General features: G+C 31.0%; 1 protein-coding gene across 1 annotated transcript; it reads right to left on the bottom strand.

The window, feature by feature from the left end:
• Positions 1-14428: 14428 nt before the first annotated feature.
• On the bottom strand, positions 14429-21392 carry LOC114315766 (laccase-12). Its single transcript, XM_028262368.2, has 6 exons — positions 20619-21392; positions 20358-20509; positions 19535-19779; positions 19234-19362; positions 16446-17402; positions 14429-14959 (listed from the first exon to the last, which is right to left on the bottom strand). The coding sequence occupies exons 1-6, from the start codon at positions 20748-20750 to the stop codon at positions 14829-14831; spliced, it is 1746 nt and encodes a 581-aa protein (XP_028118169.2). The 5' UTR covers positions 20751-21392; the 3' UTR covers positions 14429-14828.
• Positions 21393-23371: the final 1979 nt, after the last annotated feature.

Raw genomic sequence — 23371 nt, 5'->3', positions numbered from 1 at the left:
TCATCATATTCTGAGTTATGATTTTGGGTTGTTGAACCCCAAATAATGTTAGAGGTGGATTTCATCTATATTTCCTAAAAACTTTTGAGAATACGAGTATGTTCTAGGGTGTGGGTGTTGTTTTAGAAAAATCTTTTCAAAAATGGAACAAAAACCTTATTTTGGTAGAAACCCTAAAATTTGAAGATTTTGAGAAAAAGTTATGATATTGTAAAATTGATACTTGATAATTTGCCATGTGAGTAAATAATGGAGGAAATTCTATAATTGTATGAAATGAAGAGATTTCATGAGAAAATGAGAAAATTATAGAATTGGAAAGCTTGAGCAATTGTTGGTTGTTGTTATTGTGGAAAGATCAAATGCTAAAAATGATATTTGACATGTGGAGAATACATGAATGTTGATATTATGTTTTGTCTCTTTGAAAAATATATTATGATGTTATGTTGATAAGAGATATGAAATTTGATCACAATAGAAGATTGTGTAGATGAATTGAGAAATTTAGAAATTTCAAGACATTGATATAGAAATATATTGCATTGGCACTTGATTTAATTACCATCACATTTCGAATTGTTATTGTCGAGATATTCAAATAGAACTTTATTATTGCATTGGACATTACATCACCATCCCGTTTTATCATTAATACAATTGATTTTGAATATTGCATTGGAAAAAGTATTGCTTTGAGAAAGGGAATTGTTTTGTAAAACAAGATCATATTGATTTATTTTTGGGGTAAATACGTTGGTAAGTCTATATAGGGGGTGTAGTTGGTGTTGGTTAAATTGGCTTGCATGTTCATGGTGAAAGACCGAAAACGCACGCAGAGGAGATACCGCGTGTCTTCCGATTAACTACTGGTAAAGTGGGAATTGGTAGTATTTGTTATGCCTACTTGCAAACACCAATCTAGGGATTACCTAAATCGTATTTACCACTCCTTTGAACTATATTGAAATTATCGAATTGTTTAATTCTACATATTGCATTGTGCATAGAAGTTTCTAAAGGTAGTGATATATGTTTTGAAAATGGCATAGCATGTGCATTCATCCCATGAATTTGTATAAAATGTATATTCTTTGTGAAGATTTTCCTACTGGGTTTTATGCTCACCCTATAAGATTTTGTGCATGAAAGGATGTGGTGATCCCACTGAGTTAGAGGCATGGAATATGTTTTAAGAGCACAAGGCTCTTTTCTGTGTTGTAATTATTTTTGACAAGCCAAAAGCTTTTTATGTATGAGTTCGAAAACCACTTTTGTGTAGTTGGTTTTAAGCCTTAGAAATTGTAGCCTTTGAGGGTATTTATTTGCACTTAACTTATATGCCACATGCTATATTCATATAATAGGGATGTTGAAAGTATAATCGCATGTAGAACATTCTTTTGTAAATCTCTTTTTGGTTAATGAATACAGATGTTGAGGATTTAAGAATGATGTTAATATTGAGACATCCTCATGTTTACATTAAATAATAGAAGTTGATGAATCTTTATTGCGTAAATTTTTGGGGCATGACAGCCACTAAACCCTAACCCCAAGTTTGCAAAGCTCTTTCCAACCCTTTCACCAACTATCCTGCCATTTTCTAGAGGAGCTTCTATTCCTACACATTATTTTCACTCTGTGCACATCTTTCTTAATTCACACATTTAAAAAATAATAAATATATAATATATGTTCATTTCACACACTTTTATTCTAAATATATCCTAACAAGTAAAAGTGTACACACCCACACTTAAACCCTCCATTGAAAAAAGTTAAGCCACTATTAGCAACATTTTCAATTGAACCGAAACAAGAGCTTCATTGAAGAAGTTGAACAGCTTGTTGGATTGAAGAACAACCAAGAGATGCAAGGAACATCTCCACTTCCACTTCCACTAACTCTTTGTTCGAAACTTGGTAACCACAAAAAAAAAAAAAAATCGAAACTTGATTATCAAAAAAATTAAATTCGGAAGTATAATCTGGAAAATTACTACTATAATATTGAACGATACAACCACTTTTGATCCTGGTTTACCAAAAGGTGTAAAAAAAAAAAAAAAACAAAACAAAACAAAACAAAAGAGAGACGATTTTAATATTCAAAGTCACATTTTTGTTTATGACATCCTTCTCAAAATCAGGGCTTTCATCATGCAAATCTTCTATAACAATTAAATAATAAGGGTGGGATTTGAATGAGGAGGAAGAACTCAATCTAAAATAATAAAAGGGTTTGATAATGGATTGGGAAAGATCTCTTGGAAGATGACAATGTAAACTAAAGTAATGTGATAATAGAATGAGAAAGATGAGAACCTTGGAAGGTGGTAATGGAGTGAGAGAAAAAAAATATTTTTGAAGGTAACAATATAAGTAGCGTTTAGTGTTTTTCTTATAGTGAATGTGTTTTTAGTTTTTTTTTTCTTGAGAAAATGTGTACTGAGAAAATATGAATTTCAAGTGAAGTGTTTATACTAATCTTTATATTAGTAATTTTGTTTATGGTTAAAATTGTAATAAAAATTATTTTCATTAAGCATGTACACAAAGTGAAAATGATATGTGGAAATAGAAGCTCCCATTTGGTAGCCCCCTTTAGTCCTTTCCCGCTACCACAATTACTATAACTAAACTTCTTATGATCCCCTATGCCTAATCCTACCCCTTCCTTTAACCCCTGAACCCTCTCTCAACCTCTTTCTATCAATCAAAGTCGCAAAAAAAAACAAAACTTGAAAAGACAAAGAGTGAGAGGAAATGATTAAGAGAAACCAAACATGAACAATCACGATGAAGGAGGTCTCAATGATGGAGGTGTAATAGTCAATCTAGCCGTGGTAAATGAGATCTCGATGGTAGATGTCATGGTGCAAGCCTTGTGGTGGTCAATATCATTGTAGGGAGGGCTGAGGTGTATATGGTGGCATGGAAGGAGGTACTAGTGGCGAGGGAGGGTGACAATGGTAGTGACCATGGCCAACAACGTACCGAGGTGGCTGAAGAGAAATGGCTATGGTGATGGCTAGTAGGACTACTAGTAGGGGGTTCAAAGGGAAGAGGGAAAGGGAAAGAAAAAGAAAAGTGAGGATAAAGTTGTAAAACAAAATCATGATTTTATAATTTCTTTTCAATTTCTCATTCCTATTGTAATTAGAAAAAAGTTCTCAGCTTTTTTGTAATTATTTTACCCCATTTTTCATTTTTTGTTAATTCTCTATTCAATTAATCTACACTCACATATGATAATAAGGTAATTTCACATAAACAAATAAAAAATATTCTCATCATAAAACATTGTTATTTTAAGCTTGCTCAGTTTTATGTAGCCTAATAAATAAGTTGGATTGTGCCATTGGCCTCAAATCATATAGAATATACAATTTAGTCATTGTAGTTAGGTTAAACACACCTTTCTAGAAATTTGATTTGTGATATTAAACTCTTTTCAAATTAATATTAAACTGTAAATATATATATGTAGCGACAAAATGGATAGAGAAGGGTCTGCGTTCATCCACGCCGATGGGGTTAAAGGTCGAAAGGGTTGCATTTAAAAACAAAGACGCATTAATGTGATTTACTATTTTAGAAAGCCATTATCTTATCATTTTACTATAAAAAAATTTAATAAGCTTTTGTTTGTGTATTTTTTTTAAAAATTAATTAACTTGAAAATAAAATTAAAAGGAAATTACAAATTATCCAATTAAATCCAAATCTTAGTAAAAATATTTTTGATTAAACTACTAACATGTAAGGGTAACTTTGGTATTTGATAAAGTTAAAAACTAAAAATTGAAAATTAAGTATTAAATATTGAATGTTGAATTTTTTAAATTAAAAAGTCATTTGATAAAAATTTAAGTGCTAAATTAAAAATAAGTTGTTTGATTTTTGTAAGATCAAATTTAAAATTTATTATTTTCAAGTTGTGTATTTCAATTTTTATATTGTGATGTGGCGGTGGCGGTGGCGGTGGCGGTGGCGGTGGCATGGTGGTGGTGGTAGTAGTGGCAGTGATGATAGTGGTGATGGTAGCGATAGCAATGGGAATAAAATGATAGTGGTGTTTATGGTAACAATGACAATAGTGATGAATGTGGAGACAATAATGGTGGCAGCGGTAGCGATTGTAGTTGTAGTAAAATGATGGTAGTGCTTAAAGAAACAATGACAATAATGATGAAGGTGATGGTAGTAGTAGTGGTGATATGGCTTGATGGTAGTGGTGGTGGTAGCAACGATAGCAATGGTAGTGGTAGTAAAACAATAATGACAATTGTGATAAAGGTGGCGGTAGTAGTGATGGTAGCGGTGACACGGTGGTGATAATTGTAGCAATGGTGTTGGTGGCGACATGATGGTGGTGGTAGTGGTGGGCGGCATGATAGTGGTGATGGCGATAATAGTGGTGGTGGTAGTAGTGGCAATGGCATCATGGTAGTAATGGCGGCAGCAGCATGATGAAGGTGGTGCTAGTGGCGGTGGCGACATGGTGTGGTGGTGGTAGCAGTAGCAGTAGCTATGGTGGCAGTAATGGTGACGGTGGCATGATGATAGTGGTTGTGGTAGTAATGATAGTGGTGGCGGTGGTGATTGTGAATTTATAATAGTGCATATCGATACTTATTTTTAATATCTATAAATTCAGTTAGAATTAAATAAGTTTCATATGAATTATTTTTTTTGAAGTTTTAACACATACTTTAAGAGGCATTAAATTTTTAAGTAATGTCAATTGTGGCTTCAAATGGACTTAATTGATTAACATAATAAATTCAATTTTACATGCTGAATCAGATTATCAAACATACTCTAACGTTACTCTTTATTTTTTTACTAGTTAAAGTACACAAAAAGAAAAAAATAAAAATAAATCAAGAACAAAGTACCTTGTTTATGTTACCTAATAGCTGTTTATTTATAGGTTTCAACACTAATTTTTTTTTTTTTAAATCTATTATCCAAATAAATTATTTAAAGAGTCAAATTTCTCTAAATGAAACTAACTTGGAAGAGTTTTGTTGGAAAGAATAAAATATACAGAATTAAAACTAGGGGCAATGCTACATATACAAAATTTGTACCGAAACATGCCAAAATATTTTATGTATGATTTAGGTTTATTTAAGATGTATGTGTGTTTCACTTAAGGGTGTAAACAGTTCGAATCAGTCGTAATTAAAAGGGAATTTAACATTGAACTGAACCTTTACGCTGTGTTTGGTTGAGGGATTTGGGAAGGGAAATGGAAAGGGAAATGGAAATGAAAGGAAAAGGAGAAAGAATTAATAGAATTCCAAATCCCAACTATGTTTGGTTGTGTTGGTTATAAAATAGAATTGATGTCCTAAAAGGTCTCCAATTTCTTTATTTATTTCTCACCCCCTTTCTTTTCCCATATATTTTTTATTATAACCAAACATAAATAGGATTACATTTCTCATTCCTTTTCCAAATCCCACCCCAAAAACCCCAACCAAACACAGCATTAGTTTTTATTAAATGAAAAATCGAAACAGAATGTATGATACAGTTATGTTTTTTGCCAATTTTGTGTGGAAAAAGGATTCTCATGAGATATTAAAGGATTTTATGAAAAAATTGTAAAATCTAACATTTAAAATAAATGAAAAAAAATATTGAATGTTCTACGAATGCCTTCTTCTCAAATTTACAAAAGGTATATTACTAGTTATATATGTTCGTTCAAAAAATTTAAAATATAATATTTCAATCTATTCGAAATATAATATTTCAATCTATTCGATTCATATTGATGTGAAATTTTTTCAAAATTGAAACATATCATGAGCTATGAAAATCATATTGAAATTTGAAATTTTAATTGGTCTCAAGCAGTCAGTTTGATTATGTCGATTTTTCGTACATCCTTAATTTCAGTGCACAGGATTTTATTCTCAATCACACAGTATTTTTATTGGTATATTTTTGTTCATAGACATTGTGCACTTATATTTCGGCATATGCGTGGTAGCGTGGTTCGGATGATTTCAGAATAAAATTATAAAATAAATAATAGATTGATAGATTGGTAAATAATTAAATTGAGGTTTGGGTGATTTGAGGCGTTTTCAATTTGCTAGTTGATTAAAAAATATTTTTAATAATTATCAAGTATTTATATAATATATAATATTAATTTGTATAATATTTTTCATGTATATAACATACATTAATTTTATATAATATTTTTCATATATATAATTACTAAGTAACAAATTTCATATATTAAATCTCTTACATATTCATTTTTAATTTGATATTTTATTGGAGGTCAAAAAATATATATGCATTAATTATAGTTGAGTTGAGCGATTTCCAAAACGGATCATCAATTTTAAAGTTTAATCCGTAATTAGTGGATAGAACACTACAAATTTATGCGAATCAATGTTATTTTAACAGATTATATGATATTTTGCACAACTTTACTGAGCTTGTTTGGCTAGCACCAAAAAAGTGCGCTTTTTTAACACTTTATTATTTTTAAATCAAGTCATTTTTTTATTTTTTTAAACATCTTTCTATTAAAAAAAACCAAAAAATATACTAATCGTACATCCCAAACAATATCTTATGTTTATTGTAAAACTAGTGGGTCCACTCTAGGGAAAGGTATTGGCTTGCATGTGCACCACGTGTTGGCAGTACAAGCAAGCGATCACGTGGTAATGGTGAGCTTTGACGCGTAGCGTTGATGTCATCAGTGACCATACTGGTGTCGTTAAAGACCAACCACTGCCATAACCGTCTTACGTAATCAACAAATAATGGAATGCGAATGCAGAACTTGAGAGAGGCACTGTACCAATTATCCAAATTGGAATATGAGATTGAAATTATCAATTTGTAAGATTTAGGTATTATTTAATATAAATTAAATAAATATATTTAGATATTATTTGACATCTCTTATAAAATTATACTTTTTATTTATTATTTATTTATTATTTTTGGATCACATCACGTTTTTATTTTTTACATAATTTTTCTTAAAAAATAAAAAAATATATTTATTTAGATTATCCCAAGCATCCTTTTATTTAGATAAGTACATTTACTTAGATCATATCATATCTCTACTTTTAGTACATATTTTTGTAAAGAGTTAAAAAATATACTTATTTAGATTATTCCAAATAACCCCTTATATTTTAGTGATTATTATTATTATTTTCCACAGAAAAAAATTGTAATTTTTTTAATTTAGTGAATATTTTATGTAATAAAATTAGTAAAAATTCTACAATTAATAATACAAACAAACATATCATTAGAATTATGTAATTTTATATTATTTATCTTATTAATCTAGATGAATAATTAATTTTTCACCAATTTCACTAATTTCATGAATGGCTAACGGTTTCAATATTAATCATGCTAATTAAATAGGACCTTGGGGCGTTTGTTTTTAGAGTTAAGTTGAATGGAATTGTAGTGTGAGAAAATTGTTGATGTAGGAATTATTAGTGAGGGACTAAAAAAAATTATATTTCTTTGACGACCCCGGACTAGTAAGAATGCATGTTTGTTTTATCATTCTATGATAGGATTAACTATATGAAATTCTATAAATACCCTTAGTATTTTTTATATCTTTTAATATTAAAAATTATATTTCATAAATATATTATTTTTGGTACTATATTATTTTTTTATTTAAGTTTTTTTTGTTATAATTTTTTTTATTATACTATTATATTTTAATATTAAAAATTATTATACTATAAATTTGAACAAGGACAATATGGTCATTTAACATGTAATCCCAAAGAATTCATTTGCCAATACAATCTCCTATACCTCACTAGTAATCCTATGGTGAGTGTCCATTGTTTCAATTTGAAAACAAATATTATATTAGCAATTCCAACTCATTAATAGTCCAATTCCAAATTCCTACCTCTAAAAACAAATAGAGCCTTAGAGCATTACTGTACTCCATTTATAGATGGGGCATTGATCCGAGGTCCTCTTTGCATAATTCAAAATTTATTTACTCCCAAAACAAAACATTTACACTAATGAATTTTGTGCATTATTTGTAAAGAATAAAGAATAAAAAATATATATTGTTATAATTATCATTGTACAAAAGTTGTTTTACAATTTATCCTTCTCTAGTTCAAATTTAAATTTGACCGTTATGTTTGGGCTTATTAGACCCACTAGTCCTATTTCGATGATCAAAATCATTCTTTTTGTGGTGTTCTATTTAATAATTGTAACATTTTTAGTTTATCATGTTTGTCTCAAAAAAAAAAATTAAAAATTAAAAAATAATTTGGTAGGTACAAGTATGCTGATAAAAATAGACTATGGCAGTCCCTACAAGTCTAAATATGACAAGTTGATAACGGTCAAGTTCATATTTGAATTTGAGAAAAACCCAAACCTAATTTTAATTACTTGATTTTAAATTTTCTAAATTTATTTTTTACATTGTGTAATATATTGATAAATGTTTCACAACCATCTTATGCTATGTTTGATTCACTCTAATGAAATGGAATAAAGTGATCATTCCATCAAAATATCTATTTGGGTCAGTTATACTTAAACCCCTGAAGTTTGAGTTTAATACATATCATTCCTTGATATTTGGAAAATTACATTAACTCCTCTATCATTGTAATTATTTAGACGAAATTAACATTGGTATCAAAAAAAGACATTAAATTCAGGCACTCTCTCTTTTCTTGCTTTGCTTTACTTTATTTTATTTTTTTTCTTTCCTTTGCTTTGCTTTACTTTTCTTTTTTTTTTTTCAATGTATTTTTTTCTATTTTTCTACCAGGAGTTGTTGTCTTTTATATAAGCAGGGGGTTTGTGAAATGAGACTATTAACCATAAGGGTGAGAATGTAATTTCCATAACATCGGGAGTGAGATGTAATCCGACCAAACCTCAGGGGGTGTCAGTGTAATTTATGCTATCTATTTTCATATTTGATTCACTAAAAAAATAGAAATTGTATTTTAAATAAAATCATCATTAACCTTTGAAAATAAAAATATTTGAAAGCACATTTTTTATTTTGCCTTTGAGAATTTACATGAGTTGGGAATTAAAATTTTATCAATTGACTTTTGCATTTTTATGTTTTAAGAATATGATAATTTATTTTTTATTCACTATAAAAGTAATGAATAAAGTGAATAAGAAACCATCCAAACTGTGTCTTTTAATTAGTGGACAATCAAAATTAACAAAAAGTGTGTCCACCAAAGCTATGCCATTTTTAACCACAAAAGTCTTTGCTACACGTAAGGTGCAACAGTGACTCCAAACCCTTATCTTTCACGGTGCAAACTGTGAAAAATTTTAATCGATTTGTTTTATTATTTAGGCCTTCCAAGTAATTTCTCTGACAAATCTCTTAAATATGTGTTGTGTGAGGGGTGTTTGCGGTTCGGTTATAGTTGGGAAACCTCTAATCTGCTATCCGTCTATCGGATTGACAGATTAAAAAAAATAAATTTACATCCATTCGTCGGATTGGTGGATGCAGATTGACGGATGGATACTAATTAGCTTGGCGATTTAAAATTTTACAAATTTTGAATATAATACAATAACTTATCAATATTTTTTTTGAATAACAATCCAACTTAACATAATCAAAAGATTATCAAGTAAATTGTCAAATACCAATAATAAATACATATAAGAAAACTATTTTCATTACTGTTTTTTTATGCAAAAACTATTTAATTTGATTTTTTTTAAAATAACAAAATTAAGCCTTATATTTTTTATACAGAAATATCAAATATCAACACTTGCCATTTAATAAAAGGATTTCCAAATTGAAAACACAATAGAATATCTAAACTCTTTTTCAATTGAAAACATCTAAACAAATTAAAAACACAAAGTGTTATAAATTACTTGAGGTGCTCGCGGTTTGACAGTTCGGTTGCGGCCAAAGAAACTTCAAATTCGCCATCCATCCAAAACTAGGCAAATTGGAAAAAAATCAATCTGCAACAGCCCACTCGTCATCACGCATTTGTCCAAAATGCGGCAGATTGGTTCGGTTTGATTGGTTTAGGCGGATCAAAATATCCACTGAACACCCTTAGTGAGTATGATAAGGTTAAAATTTGTGGGAAGAAAAATCATTCAATAAGAATGTTTGTATTTACAAATGAAGAAATTTTGAGGGTTTGGGAGTTTTGTTTAGGTAATTTTTAACAATTTTGAGGGTTTTGGAGTGTTTAGGGTTCTTCTATATTTTTAATCAAATATTGTTATTTATCGGATTGTTAAATATTATTACTTATTAGATTCAAAATATAGGGATTTTGGTTGGATTTTGTTGAATTATTTATTTAGGATATATTATATATTTTAATTTTGCAAATATATATATACACAAAATTTTAATTAGAATTTTTTTGGGGTGATTTTTAATGAAATTTTGCTGGTGATTTTTTACTGAAATTTGTTGAATTATTCATTCATCTAATGCTTAATTGGATATCGTACAATATTACAACAGATATGTATGAAATTAAATGTTAATTTTTTACTGTTATAATCACGGCTTCGTTCCTTTACTTTGATTTAGTCATCAACAACTGAGGCAAAGTGGGCAGAGAGATAGTTTGAAGGGAAAGAAATAAAGTTTATTGGGAATTTAGGGGGAAATGGTTACAGGAGTTGGTGGGTTATTTTGTAAGGGATGTGAAAGGTATTTTGGCCATTAAGTGTTTATTTTTTATGATGTCACTATGGCGGTGTTTGGTAAGTTGGTTTTTGAGCTTTTTTTTTTATTTTTTTTGCTATAAGACAAATGTTTTACAAAATCAAAAAAAATCAATCCAAACAAAATATCACATCAAACCCCATAATCATTTCACTTTTTTTCTCACAAACATCACATCCAACTATAAAAAAACTCAACTATTTTTCCAAACACAAAAAAAAAAAAAAAATTCAATAATATCCTACAACTAAAAAAACCTACAAAAAAACTCACTTCCCAAACACCCACTATATTTGGTTACTTTTGCAATGTCCTTCTAGGGGGAATCATGGTATTATTTTGTAAAATAAGGGAAGTCAATGTAATTGTTGAAACTATAAGGGAGATGTTTGTAATTATTATAAACCTCAGGGGAGGTAAGTGTAATTTATTCAAAATATCCCAACAGGCGAGACAACGAGTTGCAACTATGGGCTCGTTAAAGAATGGGCCTTTTATTTTTTTTTAGAGAAACATTACAGAATGGGCCTTAATATGCTCAAAGTGGACAACTAAGCAATAAAAGATATTTGGTCAAAATCCATTCATAATAAAATTTTAATACATTAAGAATAAGCATAAAAAGTTTTTCTTGAAAAGTTTAGCACACACTACTATTACCAAAATATCCTTAGTGATTAATTAATTTTTTAAATTTTAAAATGATATAACTTTTGATCTAAATGTCGGTTTTTAATAAAACTAGTATTTTTAAATCCTCAAAGATCTATCAAATAAGATTCAGATAGACTATGAAATTCTTAAAAAATAAAAAATAAAAAAATACCGTCAATATTGACATAAACAATAACATGTTACTATGTTTGACAATAACATATTATTCTAGTTGACAGTAACATTTTACTATCTGTTCTGAATAGAACATCAATAACAAAACAGAATACAACCCTCCCTACATATGAACTCACACTACTTCTAGAAATTAAAACCCATATATACTCGTAGAATACTCAATCGCAGATTCAAAAACCCTCTTTGTGGTAATCGAAAATGACACATAAGTTGGCACATCATAGAATATCAATTTACATAGTCAATTTATACAATAAAGTTTGCATCTCTTTTTCTCCAACCACCATTAATGTCTATGAGAAATCTGGAAATGATAATAAATTCAGAGTGATGAGGGATCCTATTGAGGGCTTTAGCGGACCGCATCGCCACGAACGATGAACAGTGGATGGCTCCGATATGGGTCTTTCGGAATAGCTGTTTCTGTGTTCTTCTTTCTCTCCTCAATCATCATCTTCTCCTTTTTCTCTCTCTTCGTTAATCTGCTTTGCATTTTTTAGAGAGAAAGAGAGATCGATGAAGAAGTTTCAACTTCTCAAATATATATATATATATATATGTATATATATGATAGGGCAAAATTGTCCAAACAAATATGGAAACATATTTGTCTGTCCTTCATGAAAAACATGCTTTTTGCTCAGGGAGTTTAGGAAATAAAACATTTGGAGCTGTTCTTTACACACTAACATGTTAGGCCTAGGGGGTTTTGCCTAAGTTTTCCAGTAATAAACGTAGTATCCTTAACAAGTGTTGGGGTAGTTTTGGAATCCGTATGCCAGCTTGATTTTTGGGGTCAAAAAAATTTAGTGAGGACTTAATTTAAAGGGTTTGGCTTCCCTCAAGTTATTATCTCAATTTGAGAAAACGTTTAGGCTTGGTAGACCCATTTTAGAATCGATTCTGATGATCCAAACTGTTCACTTTTTTGGATTTATTGAGTAAAATATTTATGCAAAAAATCAAAATGATTGAATATCGGTAGTTATATATTTGAATCATATTTGTTTTAAAAAATGAACAATAAATATAATTTCAAAAATGACCATCCATTTTTTGTAATATAAATTCGATTCAAATATATAGCTATTGATATCCTAATCATTTTAATTTTTTTCATGAATATTCTACTTAGTGAGTCCTAAAAAATAAACAGTTCGAATTATCAAAACGAAACTTATGGTGAGCTCTATGGATCGTTCAAGTTCCCTAATGTTAAGATCCCAATATGAGAGAAAGCTTAATCCTAAAATAACCCTTGCAAAGGGAACTCCTCACCAAATGTCTTTTAATTAAATGGAGAGTTTCAATTATTTTGATTTTAATTTATCAAAATCAATCTATGTCCAACTCTCAATATCAAATCCAAAAATGTATTTTTATTTGTATAGGGCCTTAATTACTTTGATTTTAATTTACTAAAACTTAGTTGTTATTTTTTAATTTTTTGTTTTGTTTTGTTTTTTTAACCCAGACTAAAACTTAGCTCAATCTTTAATTCCAAATCCAAGAATAAGACTTTTTATTATTATTGGAGAGCCCAAATTTTTGCGAACCCAATTCACCAAATTTCTGCGAACCCAATTCATTATTCTGAGACTGAACGTCTTTAGGTCTTGGGGAAAGGATATGCAAACTTGTGTAAATTTTTACAAAAGTACATAAGTTATCTTACAAAATCGTGTAATTTAAATATAAATTTACATATAAAAATTTGAAAAATTATAACTTGACATAAGTTTTTACAAATATACGCAAATCATTTTACAAAATCGCATAACTTAACCCATAAAATGTATCGTAAGTTCTCACAATAGTGTGTAAGTTAAGTCACAAAAATACATAAATAAATGGCATATTAAGCCTCGTTTGGGAACATGCTTTATTAGTAACTTTTTTGATTTTTTGGCAAAATTATGATGTAAAAAAAAATTAGTATATTTGGGATGACTTTTTAATTTTTTACGAAAAATATGTAAAAAGTAGAGAGAAAATAGAATCTTAACCTTTTGATATAAGTTATTATTTTTTTTATTTTTTTAATGACTTTTTGATTAAAATCACCACTTGTTAAACTTGGCCTTAATATTATATGCCTTACACACTCGAGAATTGTCCTAGGTTCTTGATACTCTTGCTGTATACTCTTTCTGTATTAGTTTTACTAGAAATGTTTATTAATTTTACATGAAAATTGAAATCTTTACGCTGTGTTTGGTTGGGGAATTTGGGAAGGGAAATGGAAATGAAAGGAAAAGGAGAAAGAATTAATAGAATTCCAAATCCCAACTATGTTTGGTTGTGTTGGTTATAAAATAGAATTGATGTCTTAAAAGGTATCCTATTTCTTTATTTATTTCTCACCCCCTTTCTTTTCCCATATATTTTTTATTATAACCAAATATAAATAGGATTACATTTCTCATTCCTTTTCCAAATCCTACCTCAAAAACTCCAACCAAACACAACATTAGAGTTTGGATGGATTGATTGTTATTTATTGAATTGCACATCGGATTTGTTTTAATCATCTTTTCTTAAGGCATTTATATAGATATGAAGAATTAATTAATGAAAAGTAATGTTTAAGTGATGCATAAGTCTACAGTCTAAAGTGTTTTTCTATGGTAGAGATTGAATTAATATAATGTGCAATCCAAATGTAAATGAATTTAAAACATAAATTGATGTTTTAAGATAAAATTCAGAATAAAATTTCTAGATTCATAATATTAAGTGATTTTGTGATATACCATAACCAATAGAAAATCAATCACTTGTGGTTGATTGAAATTGTACCCTCAAGCACCAACAAATCAAAATCAATTGGCAAATTGGCCCATATTATTAGGAGAAAATTCTAACACCCACATAGTATGCTGATACAACAAAACTGATAGAACTTGTTTAAATTATTTCAGAACCAAAAGTTCGCCTATCTCACTGGGCTCTGAAACAATAACAACTATAATAACCAACCAAGAAATCATGTCGGGTCGGATTCTAACACAGATGGTGCTGGGAGTTGAACCATGGCACTATCTTTGCTTGACCCGGTTTTATCTGTCAAAAAAAGAACAAGAAACTAGTCCCCAATGTGGGGAAAAAAAAGAACACACAATTTCATATACTAATAGCAGAAAACTTCAGTGATTGATGTCACAGTGCATACTAACATAATCCAATCTTGGGTTGTAGTAGTTTCTGTCTCTATTTACTGATGCTACTAACATACAGGAAGATCTGCTGGAGGAGCCTCTAGTGATTGCAATTCCCCAACTCCATTCTCCACCAGGAAAGCCATGGCCAAACCCCAAGTTATGTGCACGTCCAAGTGACAGTGCAGTAACCAAACCCCTGTTTTTGCGCAACAAATGAGTAAAATTTAAAATGGGAAACCATTGACAAGTATAAGGAATACTAGGTGTCGTTTGGTAACACTTACGTTTTTAGTTTTCTATTTATATTTACAAAAATTTAAAAAATTGAAATAAAAACTTGTTTGGTAAAATTTTTGATTTATAAATCAGTGGTCTCAGTTTATAAATTTGGCCAAAAAATGAAAACACAAAAAATGTGTTTCCGTTTTGAGTTTTGAGTTTTGAGTTTTTTTTTTTTTTACCACCCAACACTAGCCACCACCCGCCACCATTTTCCACCACCGTCTTCCGCCACCACCACCCATCCCCCACCACCACCTACCACCACTACTCACCACCCACCTGCCACCACCACCCACCACTTGCCACCACCACTCACCATCCACCTGCCACCACTAGCCACCCACCACCACCACCCATCACCATCACCACCACCACCACCATCACCCACCTGCCACCCACCTGCCACCACCACCCACTCGCTACTACCTACCACCCGCCACCGTCAACCACCCACCCACCACCACCACCACCACCACCCTCCACCCTCCACATACCCACCATTCGCTACCCACCTACCACCACCACCACTACCACCACCACCCACCACCCATCACCACCCACCTGCCACCACCCGCCATCCGATACCCACCTGCCGCCGCCACCACCACCCGCCACCACCCGCCACCGTCACCCACTCACCCACCCACTCACCCACCACCACCACCCACTGTCACCATTTTCCACCGCCGTGTTCCGCCACCACTTGCCACCACTTGCCATTTCTTACTCTTTTTTATATTTTTTAATGTTTTTAAACATTTTGTCAATTACCAAACGCGTTTGTAGTTTATGTTTTTCTAAAAATAAACAAAAAATAAACAAAAATCAGTTTATAAAATTTTTGTAAATATAAACTGAAAACGTAAACGTTACCAAACACACCCGTACTCATAAAAAATATCTAAATAGCACTCAAAATTTGAATTTATCATGCAAATTTGAACTTGGTATACTCTGTTGTAATGAATATTTTTTTCTGAAGAGCATTGCCAATAAATTGCCTTGAATTTGAGTCTATAAATTTAAACTTGGTATGTCGGTCATTCTAAAATGAAGTTGAAAAGTAGTAAATTTAAAAGTGAAATGACGTGATTATACTCATTATGAATCTGATTTATACATTTAAAGTTATGATTATTTTTGGAGTATTTTTTTTTCTACATATATAGCATTCTCGAAAAATAACCTTAATTTTAATTTATTGTATCCCGAATAAATTTGATGTACACATTTTGAATTATAGATAATTTTCTAATTATTTTTTATGTAAAATTACTAATTAATAAATTATTCGTGAAGTGTTTTCAGAAAAAAAAAAATAAAAATTAAAAAAACTTATCAATTTTATATAATTTTAAGAAATAATTTCAGAAAATTGAAGCAGATATCTTGTTGTTTACCTGGATTATCAGCAACAAATCGAACGACAGCCCATCCACCGACAGGAACACTAACAGTATTCCTCATCGGCGGATCAACAAGGTTAAATTTGGCAGTATCCTTTTTGGGATTAAAATTCCCAAACCCTTCTGCAACAATAAAGAAATCATACCCATGAAGATGAATCGGATGATTCTCAGTAGTAAAAATACTCGTCCCCTGAAAAACCACCTGAACTCTCGCCCCATATTTCAACTTATAAACCTTCGTCGCCTTCACAGGTTGCCACAAACCCCGACTCACATTCCCCGTATAATCAAATTTCACTGGCGGCGCCGCCGGAAAATCGGCCGTAAAAACCCCCGGAATCCCCTGCTGATGCGCCTGCAACAACGAAAAGTTGGAAGGAAGCACAAAAGACACGTTGTTCATGCTGGCGGCGAACCGGGTTCCATTCGGGCCCTGACAGTTCCTAGCCCGGGAACCCTTCGGGCATTTCATGAGCCCGAGCCCGACTGTGAAAAACAGGCTTTCATCGATGTCGGCAGGGACGGGGGCTTTCATGGGGTATCTGAGGCTGGTGGTGAAGGCGGTGGCGGTGCGGGTGTCATTGAAGGCGGGCAAGGAGGCGTTGATGGGCTTGATTTGGGTGCAATTGGAGGAACATGAGGCGGCTTTGTATTCAAGAATGGCGGTGGTGGTGGTGTTGTCGAAGGGTCCATTTTGGGCGCTGGCGTAGGCACGGGCGGTAATGTAGTAGCGGGAGGGTGGTTGGTTGGTGGTGATTAGGACGTCGGTGGTTTGGCCCGGACCGAGCATGATGACTGAGGTGGTGAAGGGTTTGAGGTAGGCAGCATCGGCGCCGACCACGGTCAGCCTGTGGTTGGCAATGGTGAAGAAGAGTTGTTGGTTTAGGGCGGAGTTGATGACTCGAATGAGGTTGGTTTCGCCGGAGTCTACCGGAACGATTACTGTGCCTGCATTGTCATCATGATAACGATAGTTGTATTATTACTTTGTGTCATTTTGCCTCCGTTTGGGAAGTGGGTTGGCTTTTTGGCTTTTTGGCTTTTTTGGCTATTTTAGCCTGGGCTTAAAAGCTTAGTTTGGGAAAGGTTTTTTGACTTTTTGACTTTTTTGAGTTTTTTTGTAAGAGAAGAATGTAATGATTATGGGTTGGATGTGATGTTTTGTTTGTTATGGCTAAAATAGCCTATTTTGTTTTTTTGTGGCTAAAATAGCCAAAAAAGCCTGTAAACCCACTTGCCAAACACAGGCTTTCTTTGCATTCGTCATGACTGTACAAAAAAAAAAAAAAAAAAAAATTCTAGCTCCTTCTCAAACTAAAAATAGATTGGATGGTACTATCGGGTCGCATTTGGTTTGATTTTGAATATTTTTTTGATAATTTAAATTGTTTAATGTATAAAATTTGTTTAATATATTATTTTTATAAAAAAAAACTCACAAATCAAATATTAATATCTGATCAATATAATTTTTCATAAAAAAATATATATTTAACGAATTCTAAATATTAAATAATTTAATCGAGCTGACGATAACTCAACAATACCGTTCAGGCTGCTTTTAGATTGGAAAAAAGCTGTGGCGTTTAAAAAGCATAAAGAAAAAGAAAATTGCATTAATGTTTGGTTGGATTCTATGTTGGGACACTCATTGTTTGGCTGTTTGTTGGGCCATCATCCTCGTCATTTGCGCGTTGTGGTTTGTTTTGTCGTGACGTGGTCTAAGGTCTATCTTTGTGATTATGATATTTAGGACTAATTCTTTTTGATTTTTTGTTTTTTTATTCTTTTTTGGCCCAAAATTGTTTTATGCGCTAATTTCTCAAACCTTGTCCCCCTATCTCTCTTTTGGGGGTTTCAGCACAACTACCTTAATATTACTCTTGCTCAATTATAGTCAGTTAAATGAATTAAAGAACAACAATTTGTAAATTAAGAATAATGTGTATTTAAGTCATTTTTATGGATCTTTTCATTTGAAATAAATTAATAAAAAATTGATACATCAATCTTTATAATTTTTATATTTTTATATTTGTATATCATTATCTGTATCTAATGTAGTCTTAATTTTATCAATATTCATATTTGAAAAGTGAAATCTCATATTCTATTTTTGTTGATTTAATTGATTATAATTTATTCACCGTGACCAAATTTTTGATGTGGTGCTTTTTTCCAGTTGGTTCTTATTATCATGGCATGGTCTAAGCTTTCTCTCTCTAATTATTATATTTAATAATTCTTTTAGGTGTTGAATTTTTTACAACTTTGTAGATGGATCTTTCTATCTCCTCTGTCTCCCTGTCCCTTTCATATTTCAAACAAACATGTTTGTTCTCCCTACTCCTTTTAGATCAAAAAGACCTATTGTATTATAGAGAGAGATGATATGTATGGGACATGAGGACAGTTGAGATAAAAGACCTTCTAATAACAGTATAGTATAATTCTTTACAGTTTTGATAGAGAGCTTTAATAAAATTACTTTAAAAGTAACTCTAGTGAGTTTACATTAGACCCAAAAAAAAAAGAAAAAAAGAGATAAAAGACCAAATATAAAAAGAAAAAAGATAATTTAATACTTTTTAAAAGTCTCAACCATTTTTCAATTCTTTATGAGGCTTATTTTCGTAGTTTCGCATCCTATTGATTGCCATGATTGTAAAACTTATGGCTCTGCCAACCTCACTAGATCAGATTTCAATTTCACTAACAAGTCATTTATAGAAGGTGAAGAAAAATAGAGAAATTGATTTGTCTATGTATAGAAGCAAACCTTTAGTAGAACATTTGTAAAAGTCACCAGGTTGACCATTGATGGTGTATGCAGTAGACACATTTGGAGATGCCCCGGTTCTTGTGGCCATCCTCACAACGTCAATGGGATTTGCATCCCACCATTCACCTAATCATCATCGTCACCACAATCATTTCACGAATCTCACAACATCCTTTAATTTTCTAAATGACTTTTGTTAACGAGTGTCTTTAAGAGTACTCGTTAACAAATTTTTATTTTATTTATTTATTTTTTTTGAAGTTAACGAGTCATCTACTGGGAGATAAATGGTCAGTACCTAAGAGAAGGGTTGTTTCGCGCTTGGGCTTGGGGAATGGGTAGGAAGAACCTTCTTTTGGGTGAATAATCAGAGCACCATAGACTGTGGCTCTCAGCCACGAGCTATGGCCATGCCACCACAGTGTCCCTTCCTGGCCTTGAATTGTGAACCGATAAGTGAAGCTCTTTCCAGGTCTAATTGGGCACTGAGTCACAAATTCTGGGCCGTCAGACCATGCTGTTCTCATTTGCCGAACACCATGCCTGAAGAAGAAGAAGAAGAAGAATAGAGTTAGTAAGTAGCATGGTTTTAAATAGTGATATCAAGACACGTAATAGTATCCGTCACATTGTAATAATATCGAGAATATCAAACAATATATATATATATAAGGAATATGATGACAAAGCCCTGAATTTCTTAAAACCATAAAGAAACTCTCTAAAACTTAATGATATGTGACTTAAAACTGACTACATATAGGAACATGAATACATGTCTCATGCATACAAGGTACCACATGTATTCTACTTTTTTTTCTTCTCCTTTTAATTATGTCATTTAGGACCTGTTTTGATGCAGTTCTTTTATAAGTTAAAAAAATGGTCATCAAAAAGTGTAAATTAAAAACATTCATTTCTCTTTTTTAATTTATTTAAGTTATTCCTGTCAAATAAAATAAATTATACATTGATTTAAATATATATATATATATATATAAGCCGCTTAAGTTTTAAATAAACTGCTCCAAACAGGATTTTTGAATAGGAAGTTCAAGTGATTAACATGGTTTTATTTGTTAAAAAAAATAAATAAAATAAACTTGCATTATTATTATTACCAGTGAATGGTGAGATTGTATCGAGCTCTGTTGACGACCTTGATGACTAGAGTGTCACCATTGTTAACTTCCAGTGTTGGACCAGGGTATTGCCCATTCACCGTGATGGTGTTGTGGGTTTTGCACAGCCTCTTCACTGGGGTTTCTTGAACCTGTTAATGCCACAAACATTTTAGTTCCCAAGTGGGAAAATGAAAGAAAATAGAGAAAGTAACTAAGGAAAAAGAAACACAGTGTGTGAGCGAGAGAGAGAAGACATACAATAAAATCATGAAGGTGAGTTCTTGGCTCAGCTAACAAGGGCACTGCATTGCCAAAGAGAAGAAGCACAAGGCCTAGGAGGAAGAGATAGCATCTTGGCTTGGCAATGCTGTTGTTGAAGAAGGCTTCCATTGTTTACTAATGATAGATAAAAAAATGGTTTGAAACTTTGAAATGGTAAAGGTTATTTGTGAGAGTGAGAAAAAGAAAAGTTGTTTTTATAGAAGGAGGAAGAGGAGAGAGAGAGAGGGTGGTTCATGAGGTTGGCAAGATTAGGTTTTGATTCAGCAAGAGATGGTTAGATGAGAGGAGAGAGGAGCAAACTTAGTTCAAACCCTGTAAAAGTTGGTGCACCCACTGGCCTATCAAAAGGGGCCAATTCATTTCATCAATGCTTGTTTCACAAGTCTCCCTCCCCACTTTGGGTTGAATTGAATTTCAATGAAACTAGCTACGCCTCATTATTTTGAAGTTTTAATTAGTTTTGGCAGTAAACTTGTGATACTTTAAATATTTAATTAATACTATAAGCAATCATAATAATAACGGTAATAATACATTTAAAACAAATCTTAATCCAAATAATAAAAATAAAATAAAATTTAAATTTAAAAAAAAAAAAATGGGTAGCTTATCACCATCCTAATAAATAGGATGATGACCAAGCCATATAGCCTTGGTGAACCATCAAGTTTGATGAGGAGGGAATTGCCACTTGTTAGACAGGTGGCTAATACATTTAAGCAAATCACATGTGAGAAACCACCTATAAATAGTGTACGGTTGGAGAGCTTCGAAAACGTAAGGTGATACGAATAACTAAGAAGCATCGGGCCATTAGCAAGGAGTTTGTATTAGAAATGTGGAGGTTGAGGGTTGATATTAAGGTGAGTTATTTTATATCTTGAATTATCATAATATGTTTTAAATATATTTTGAGTTATTATAATTTATTTTATATAATTTATGTTTTATGGTTATGCTAATGTTTCAATTACGTGAATTATTTTCTGAACTCCAATTCCATATATATGTTTATTTAAATTTTAGAAATTTTTTGACAATGATTTTGTAACCAATTATTTTCAGTTAGTACCACCACGGGAGTCTCATGCCTTGAGGGACTTAAATAACCATTGGCCCCTGTTTGATCACTTCGTGGTCCCCAATTTGTCATGGATCTATTGACCCCTATTCTGATTGTCACTTCAGTGACTCCTGTTTTGTACTGTGGTTATAGTTATTTACGTAATTTTTATTTCAGTTCCTGCCACTTAAATAATTTATTTATGCAACTTAAATGTTTTAACTTATGGCTATTTGGTACCCCTATACTCACCGTATAATATTTCTTACTCTGCTATGTGCTTATAGCTATTATTCCTTTCAGGTGACGAGGTTTAACGGGATCAAGATGGGAAATGAATCGCTATGTTGTTTTTTTTTCTTTTTTCTTTTTTTAAGATTTCTATCTATTTTTTTATCGAACTCTTGTAATACAATAAAACTCAAATGACTATGCTTTGTTTCCTTTTAATAAATATTTGGTACTCAATTAATTTATTTTAATTTATCCGCTTGCGCTACGACTATAAAATTATTTAAATTATTTTATTTTTATCTTGTTACGACGCCAAACCTTTGGATATCGGATTTGGGTTGTAACAAAAATAATAACAAACAAAATATTATTCTCTTTGGTTTTCATAACCTATTTGTTAAAATCATTAAAAATTAAGTTGGTAAAAAATTAAGGATTTTGTTAATGTGTATATATTCAAAAACTTTAAAATGTTGTGTATTCTGTATAAAAGTGATTGTAATAAAAACTAAAAACTATACAATCATTTTAAGTTATTTTATCAAGTACTCCAAGAGCATGGTTGGGTATGCAAAAAGCTATTTGTTGTTTTAACTTAGTAATGAATAGTGTCAAAATGTTTCATTTTAGCAATTTTGTTCCAATTTTGAACTTTTCATACAAAATGTCAAATCAAAATACTATATATGGATCCTTAATGAAAGATACAAACAAAAGATTTTAGTTATAGGTAAATATTGTGCTATATTTGACACAATGTTTATCTGTAGATAACATATAACAAGCCATATACCTTTTTCTTTTTATTTTTTTTATATCCAAACCATATACCTAAAATTAGAATGAAAACTCAGAAGTTTCAAGGCAAAATGTAGCAATAGCAAGCCATATTGAAGAAGCTCTAAAAGGCATATCCAAACAAAATCTAAAAAATAATAAAAATTTTAAAAATACTAATCAGCTTGCTTTGTTTTTATTTTTCAGAAAATATTTTTCAAAAAATTCTACTTTCTTATTTTCCGTATTTTTTAGTTTTTACTGAATTTTTTAAATATTTTAAGCCATTTTTTTTTACTTTTTAGACACACCGAACATAAATACACCTAAAAAGTAAAAAAGTTGTAAATTTTTTTTTTAAAAAATTCACTAAATACCAAAAATACAAAAAAATACAAGAATTCAGTACATTTTTTGTATTTTTATGTATTTATTAATTTTTTAAAATATTTTTTCACAAATTTTTACTTTTTAGATATATCTAACTAAGGTGCATCTAAAAAGGTAAAAAAAATGTTTAAAATTTAAAAAATATTCACTAAAAACAAAAGAACACGAAAATTAAAAAACTCAATTTTCAAAAAATTTAATTCAGAAAACTCAAATCAAACACACTGAATCATTTTAATATTGTTTTCCTTTTTTTGGTGCAAAA

This window comes from Camellia sinensis, chromosome 8, assembly GCF_055761805.1.
Source record: "Camellia sinensis isolate YWXY chromosome 8, ASM5576180v1, whole genome shotgun sequence".
Classification (NCBI taxonomy): Eukaryota; Viridiplantae; Streptophyta; class Magnoliopsida; order Ericales; family Theaceae; genus Camellia; species Camellia sinensis.
This window is presented reverse-complemented; position numbering and strand designations above follow the sequence as displayed.

What these genes read in the sequence shown, in the direction of transcription:
- LOC114315766 (XM_028262368.2), bottom strand. Translation starts at nt 20,750, where the DNA reads ATGGAAGCCTTCTTCAACAACAGCATTGCCAAGCCAAGATGCTATCTC. An exon ending in TACAATCTCACCATTCACTG is followed by an intron (nt 19,780 to 20,357) that starts GTAATAATAATA and finishes CTTCTTCTTCAG; the next exon opens with GCATGGTGTTCGGCAAATGA. An exon ending in TTACAAATGTTCTACTAAAG is followed by an intron (nt 17,403 to 19,233) that starts GTTTGCTTCTAT and finishes ATGACAATGCAG; the next exon opens with GCACAGTAATCGTTCCGGTA.